General features: G+C 33.4%; 1 protein-coding gene across 1 annotated transcript; it reads right to left on the bottom strand.

The window, feature by feature from the left end:
* Window positions 1–2,685: 2,685 nt before the first annotated feature.
* LOC105804044 (probable amino-acid acetyltransferase NAGS2, chloroplastic) lies at window positions 2,686–7,499 on the bottom strand. Its single transcript, XM_012636528.2, has 10 exons — window positions 7,123–7,499; window positions 6,936–7,023; window positions 6,536–6,744; window positions 6,131–6,282; window positions 5,141–5,561; window positions 4,947–5,044; window positions 4,281–4,392; window positions 3,883–4,042; window positions 3,502–3,574; window positions 2,686–3,298 (listed from the first exon to the last, which is right to left on the bottom strand). The coding sequence occupies exons 1-10, from the start codon at window positions 7,474–7,476 to the stop codon at window positions 3,148–3,150; spliced, it is 1,818 nt and encodes a 605-aa protein (XP_012491982.2). The 5' UTR covers window positions 7,477–7,499; the 3' UTR covers window positions 2,686–3,147.
* Window positions 7,500–7,896: the final 397 nt, after the last annotated feature.

The raw sequence follows: 7,896 nt of genomic DNA, 5'->3' as shown, positions 1-7,896 counted from the left end.
AATTCATTAGTTTTTGATTCTATGGGTAATTTTGAAAGTTACCATTGATGAGTTCCAGATTTTATAATGAATTAACATGGATTTGAAGTTTTAATTTTGTCATATGAAGATTTTATCAAGTAATTTCAATAGAAATTGATTTTAGGACCAAATTGTGAAAAGATTAAATCTTAGGGTTTGGTATTAAATTTTGTTTATTAATGGTTGTGTAATAGCTTATAATATTTATATAAAGTGTTAATTGAGAAAAATTATCTCATTTGATGAGTTAATTGGTGAGGGACTAAATAGTAAAAATTGTAAAAGTTGGGGTAATTATGTAATTTTGAAATTTGAGGGGAAAAAATTGTGAAGTGGACTGAAATTGAAATATATGCTAATGAATGAAAAATTTTACATTCTAGATCAAGAGTTCGTAGATCAACAAGAAAAAGGGAAATTAGCCTAGTAGTCTCTAAACTATTACCAATTTTACAATCCAATCCAGGTAAGTTCATATGGTTAAAATTTCATGATTATTTGTTAATTTAGGAATGGTATAATATATTTATTTATATTTTGTTGTTGAAATTAAGATTATTGTAAAAGTATGAAAATTGAATTGAATGTTTAAAACGAGTAGAACGCGAGATTGAGTACGATCGTTCCGTGGCAAAGAATGAATTGACGGATAAGACCATAACTGGGCTATGGCATTTTAATGAAAAGACCATAGAAATGTTTAAATGTTTAAATGTAAGACCATAACTGGGCTATGGCATTTTAATGAAAAGACCATAACTGGGTTATGACACCTTGAACGTAAGACCATGGTTGGACAATTGCATTATAGATACATGTGTAAGACCATAGCTGGGCTATGGCATTCTGATGATAAGACCATAACTGGGTTATGACACTACAAATGTAAGACCATGGCAAGGCCATGATAATGCATGTGTAAAACCATAGTTGGACTATGGCACAAAAAGAACGATGTACTCATATCCGTAAGCCGTTCTTCGATTCAGTAAGAAATGGTAAGAGACTTATGTGATTGAATTGAAAGATTTATAAATTATTATTGATATTGATCTGAAGGAAGTGTGTTTATTGATTATATTGTATTTGACAGGGAAAAATGTATGATTTATTTACAATTTAATTTATTATATTATATTAAGTTCGATAAGATCAATGTTTAACCTATTGAACTTACTAAGCTTCATTAAGCTTACTCGTGTTGTTTAATGTTCTTGTAGATTAACGTGTAGTTGGAAGATTAGATCAACACATCAAGCTACACTATTCAGTTTATTCCGGTAGTTTTTGCAATGTAAATTTTGGTTTATATGGCATGTATAGGGTTGGTTTGGCAATGAAATAGTTTGAATTATGATTGTGAATATTAAATGTTTGTATGTATGTAATTAGTAGTAGAATTTGATAAATCAATGAAATGAATTAAATAGGTAGGTATAAGTAAATGAAATATTTGTGATGTTATGTCATGTTCAGAACATGTTTTAGCTTGTATTGATTGCTTGGTTGGGATATATTGGTGTATGTGAATGTTGAGTACAGGTTAATGTCAAAATGGGTGAGAAAAGTGGCATTAAAATGATCTATTTTCGTTCACACGGGCAGAGACACGGGCATGTATCCCCTACTTCTAAGAAAATTTTTGAAATTTTGGAAAAAATTCCCTGAGTACCAGGTTTAGTCCCGATTCACTTCTAAGGTGAATATTGGGCCTCGAAGGTCCATCTAAGGGACAATATGAGTGTTATATGATTGATTCTTAATATGTGTAACAAAGGTTGGGAAATGTCTGTATTTAATTCGTAAAGTTTGGTAATGCTCCGTAACCCTGTTCCAATAACGGATAAGGGTTAGGGGTGTTACAAATTTGGTCTTGATTTTAAAAAAAATTAACCCTCAACGTATATACATTGTGTAATTTGGTCTTTTTTGTAGTTTTTTTTTTTGGTGACATTGAGAGTTAATTTTAAAAGAATAAAAAAGATGAAAATTATTTTTGAATTTTGAGTGTTTACACTTGGTATATTTTCAATTAAATTTAATTGATAATTTTTTAGCTTTTTAAGAAAAAGGTTGAAAAAGAAAAACTACAAAAAGACCAAATTACATAATGTGTAAATGTTGAGGTTAAATTTTTAGAATCAAAATTAAATTGACACAAGATATAAATGATAAGAGTAAAATTGTTTTATGCCAATTTTAAAAGTTACAACGTCATCTTTCTATTGGCCATTTAGTCGCTAGTAACTAAAAAAACAAAATTGAAAAGTTGATGACAATTTTGTAATTTTTATAATGAAATGACTAAAAAGAAATTTATCAATAGTTGAATGAGTACGGGTATAGCTTACCCTAATTATTATCAGGATGGATGAAACTTAATTGGTAGTTGAAAATGATTATTTGAATAATTTATTGTATTAATAAATGCGGAAATTTGCAAGATAATTAGCCTCTTCAGATCAATTAATTTATTTAGGATTCTACAATGAAAAGTGAAAACAAGCAGCTCAATACAAACATGAAGATCAAAACTGTATTTACCCATACATATATTTTATCCAGTTTTTTCTCTGAAAAAACAAATACTAGGCAGAGATTATTTATTTACTACGCTAAAATTAATATGACTTTACATGGAAGATGAAATCAATGTATAATAATTGTATGTTTAGATCTAAATTCAGTAGTAGTAGAAATGGAAAATGCAGCAATCCTTAGGGCTGTAACTCTATCTTCGGAGTTACAAATAAACCATAAAAGAAGGGGCCAATTTATTTATCATTTTGTGAAGCACTATAGTAATTACATTTAACATACAAAATTATGTAAAACCACAAACCATGACAAAAACCTGATGCAGAGAAAATCAGATCCTCCCCTAAAGTATATGGTTTTGTAGCTAACCAGATGGGATGAAGTTGCATCCCTGGTTAGGGTTGACTAAAGGGGCATGACACTTTATCCTATGCTACTTTGGATACGTATATGATCAGATTTTTCTAGGTTTCTTCTATGTATTTGGAGAATCATATATTCATATCTATGTCTCAAATACGAGTATCAAACCTGAGTATTTCAACAAAATTGAAAAGTGAAACAACATAGTTTTATCCTTTGCTTAGCTCATTCAAATGCTTTATCAGCAATAATTCCACTCCGATCTGCTAGGAACTTCTTCATGTAATACTTGGATTTACGGGATAGATTAATCCTTAGCCTCCTTTTGTCTGGTATCATGTCAATGGAACATTCTTTGAAGCCTCGTCTTTCAAACCTGCAAAACCATAGTAGGGTGTTCACTTTCTTACCGATAGGTACCGGTATAGTGATAAACCGAAACAACATTCCAACAAAACCAAACTCTCTCTCTCTCTCTGACTAAAAAAGCTACTTCAAACTTATAAGTAAATGAAGCACGAAATAGCTGCATGCTTTTAATAATTAATGTTTAATAAGTAATGGGAGAAAAATGCAAACCAATCAGCAGTACGAGTAGTCAGCAGGAAAAGCATATCCAATCCAAGGGAGGATGCTTTCTTCTCGATGTAATCTGCCCAACAAGAGAATTATTATTAGGAATGATCTGATTGGATGACCACATAATGTTATCTTGTAGAAATATCAAATCAAAACGATGGCCATAAAATTAAAAAATCACACTCAGATGAAATTCAGCATCCTTCTATGCTTTGATAATCTGAACTGAACTTATCAGCAAATACATTTATACGCTTCCATAAGACAGAAACCAACAAATTCTCACATTGCAACTCTGTCAACTTCAACAGAATAGGTAGCAAAGTATAATCATTTCCTATATGGCATAAGTAGTGAAGTCTAAGATGTTCAACATCATACCAAGCAATTTGTCTCCCTGCCCTTGTCCTCGGCATTCTGGAGAAACTGCGATACAAGCAACTTCTCCACACTTGTCCTTGAAGAAAGGAAAAAGAGCAGCACAAGCAATAATTTGACCTTCCCTTTCCATAACAATGAATGAATCTAGGGTCTTAACTAGCTGCACAAACAAAAAACAACACAACATTATAATTTTCAGATGCTGGCTCCAGCTCAAAAGAAAAAAGGCAAATTTCCATTACCATTTTGTTTGTTAAGACTTGAAACAAAGGCCAGTTTTAACAAATTTCATCTTTACAACCAAAAGACCCCAAGAACAAGTAGAAGAAACAGAGCATGCAAGGTAGGACCAAACGTCTATTATGGTCCAATAAGCTCATAACTAAAACAGTACATACCTCCTCAACACTCCTGCGAACCAATGTACCAGACTCTTCTGAAGGTTGTAAGATTTGCTTGATTCCAGCAACATCTGTTTCCTTAGCCATCCTAGCCCCTTCATATAGATCACTAAATAACAAGCAACACCAGAGTCAATGAACAGAATGCAAAACAACTTAATGACTTACTAAATCTTGCAACAGCATTTCATGTAAATTAACAAAAAGTCAGCCACAAGAAGTTGCTCCGAGATCCCTAATCTTTGGAAAAAGGATATTAGAACAACATATCCCTCCAGTTTGTCTGTTACTAAATGTTATGTAGCAGATTCGCGCATTACACACGCCCAACAACTAACTAAGAAGTATCACATGCTTCTGAAAACCAGGTTGGAAAATGGATTGTTATAGTACTAGAAAGTCCTCTTAAGTAATAGGAAATTCAAATAATATGTACCTAACTCTATTGATTACTTAGTTGCAAAAACATCCATTTTAGGTTAACCCTCCACCTGAGTGGGAGAGTCCACCAAGACATCCAAGGCTATAAATCATTCAGGGATTAAGAACTCACAAAGCAAATGCAGATACATTGGAAATTAAGCTGACAATGTATATGCTAATGCTTACTGCCTATCAGCAAACATTTCCCTTAAGGTTAACCAATAAGTTCACTGCAAATACCTGGCCACCATTGTCCCCATTCCGTCTCTTTTGAATAGCTCCAACAATAAAACCCCGCCAATTGTGCCATCTAACAGGTGAACTCTTTCTACACCACCCTGACAATGAAGCAGAACTTGCAATTGGCCATTTTTTTTCTTTCATGGGAAAGTATCTACATTTACTAAGTTGGCAGAGAAACTATTGTAACTTACTCTGCAGACAAAAGCTGCAGCAGCCAACTCTGGAAGGTAACCATTTAGTCTACTTAGCCGCTCCAGCCCTCCAATAGCAAAACCCTGTTCTCCAGACCGTAGTCCAGTGCCATTATCAAAACCAATGCCATTCTGAAAGGTTGCATAATGTGTACTATTAGGAGCCTTGCCATTCTGCGAACAGTGGACAACTGCAGTAGAACCAGTACGTCCAATGCTAGTGAGATATTCACCAACAGCTTTCACATATTTGGTCGCTATCTCACTTTGCTTTGCCCGCTGACGGATTAGCATATCAGCTTCATGAAGAGGCAGGAAATTAATAAGGCGTCCATACTCATCCAAAATTGGGCCATCTATAACGCAAATAAGTTTATCTGCTCCAATAGCTAATGCACAAGCTGTAGCAACCTCATACGCACTGAAATTTATGAAAACATTAAGTATTAGCAATCAGGTTAAAATCAGTGGGAAGTAAAACAAAAAATTTAGGCTAGTAATGAGGCACCATGAAGTAAACATAAGTTTTAGTTAAATAGAACTAGCTTTCAAAATTAAACTACATATGCAAAGAATATAAGGACTGCTCATGCTGAGACAAAGTATATTCGATCCCTTAAGAGAACGTAACTTCCACAGTGGGATATTTCTCGACCAAAACCTTGTGATTGACATCTTGCTAATCGTAAAAATATACCTTACTGAGATAGACACCAAACTAAGTGATCCCTCTGTAAATGAGAAAAGCAACTTAGATAGAACTAAATGAAGATAGAAATTGTAAAATGGGAAAAGATGCCTTTTCTCATTGCAGATGACTTTCCTGATCAACAATAGCTGCTATAAGAGTTGCACAATATTAATCTCCCCCCCCCCCACCCCAAAAAAAAGCTCTTTTAGAATGATAAATCAAAGAATTTTCACTTCATCAGATAATAGATAAAAAAAAGCAAGCTGCAATAAAATACCACTGAAAGTTATACAGCATACTTGCAATTCAAAACTTCTCCAGAGCTAGAATAGCCCAGATTGCTTAGTATCACTATACAACCACCATCAAGCCTCTCATACATGCGAGCAACATCTACTTTCTTTACTTCACCCGATGCTCCATAATCAACACCTTCGACAACTCCTCTTCTCTGCAAAAGGGTTTAAAAAGATTAAAATAAGCAAAAACAGAAGATGTCTAACAGCGAACTACATACTACATACAAAAAACATGCTTTTACAGGCCACCCATAATCACTACATGTAAATACGCAAGGAAAAAATGATATATTCCCACTATATGATTTACAAGGGTATAGTCATAGTTTCGAAGAGAAGAACATAAATCTACATAAAAGCATAACCCAAATCCAAATGTTATATAAAAAACAGGAACATTCTAACCTTGGCTGCAAGGAAGTTACCACCAGCAACACTGACACCAACTTCATGCAAACGGCTAGTATCTCCATGTCTACGAATATTAAATATGGAAGGTCCAGGTGAAAGTTTTGCTTCTATGGTTAGACGAATCCCTCCTGCCGCTTTCATTGCAGCATCTAATGATTCAGAGTCTGTTATTCTATAGCTGCCAAAATACTTGGGTTCACGCCCTGTAATGGTTCATAGTTCATCTTAAATGTTACAATCTACTTATGTAAACAAAAAAAATCTAATCATAGTGAAAGCGAGAGATAAAGACTGGAATATTGAACATAAAATATGCGCTGAAATTCAGCAGAAATATGTTTATAAAATGAGAAATAAGGAACTTGAAATGGTTTCCTTTATTTTATTGGATCACCTTTCTCAGCCAAAAGCTTGTCGATCATCACGTCAGTTCCTGGAACAAGAACAAATCTGATCCCCAGGTGATGCAAAAACGCGATATCCTGCAAATAAAAAGAAAAAGAAAAAAAAACAATTTAAACCCTTGATCGTAAATAAGATCTAGAAGTTTTTTAAAATTCTTTTATTGATTTAGTATTTGCCTTTAAAATGACGTCTAAGAAGGGGGAAGCAACAATTTCGCCAGAAATAATAACAACAAAAGTGCCGCCACGATGGGCCCACAGGTAAGGCCAAGCCTCACGGAACCACCACACGAACTGCTTATCGTCGACGGAGTTGTAAGTCTCGTCAACGCTATCGTCTTCGTTAATCACGTCGCGCTTAATCGACTCACCTCGTTTAGGCCTGGTTTTGTGTTTAAGAGACTGAGTCTGAAACTTCAATTGGGGCTTCAATCTCACGACGCTGTTTCCGAAGCCATGACAGGATGAAAAAAGTTCGTTTCGTGCGGAGGAGAAGGGGGGTACGTGAGCCGTTGAAAATGAAGCAGCCATGCGTGGTGACTCTAACCATGAAATTTCAGTTATTTATTATATACTGCATGCATTAAACTTTACTTGCAGTAACGATATATAAACTACTATTTATTCCACTCACGCTGTGAGTAAAAATTATATTTTTAATAATTAAATTTTATTAAAAAACTAAAATTATATATAAATGAATTAAATACATTTACTAAAAGTTGATAAAAAATTAATCAGTGATTTAGCTAAATAAAAGTTAAATATTTATTATGCATGATATTGACTCGAAATCTATTTTTATTGATTTATTATATATAATAATAATTTTATAAAAATAATTTAATTTATATATCAAAATAATTTAATAATTTTATATTTGAGTTGGTGGTATGATGACTTTAGACATCAAGTTAATAAAATATAAAAATTAACCATAAACCCGATTTT

This window comes from Gossypium raimondii, chromosome 11 (assembly GCF_025698545.1).
Source record: "Gossypium raimondii isolate GPD5lz chromosome 11, ASM2569854v1, whole genome shotgun sequence".
Lineage (NCBI taxonomy): Eukaryota > Viridiplantae > Streptophyta > Magnoliopsida > Malvales > Malvaceae > Gossypium > Gossypium raimondii.
This window is presented reverse-complemented; position numbering and strand designations above follow the sequence as displayed.

What these genes read in the sequence shown, in the direction of transcription:
- LOC105804044 (XM_012636528.2), bottom strand. Translation starts at nt 7,476, where the DNA reads ATGGCTGCTTCATTTTCAACGGCTCACGTACCCCCCTTCTCCTCCGCA. An exon ending in TCTTAGACGTCATTTTAAAG is followed by an intron (nt 7,024 to 7,122) that starts GCAAATACTAAA and finishes TTTTATTTGCAG; the next exon opens with GATATCGCGTTTTTGCATCA. An exon ending in ATGGGGACAATGGTGGCCAG is followed by an intron (nt 4,393 to 4,946) that starts GTATTTGCAGTG and finishes CTTGTTATTTAG; the next exon opens with TGATCTATATGAAGGGGCTA.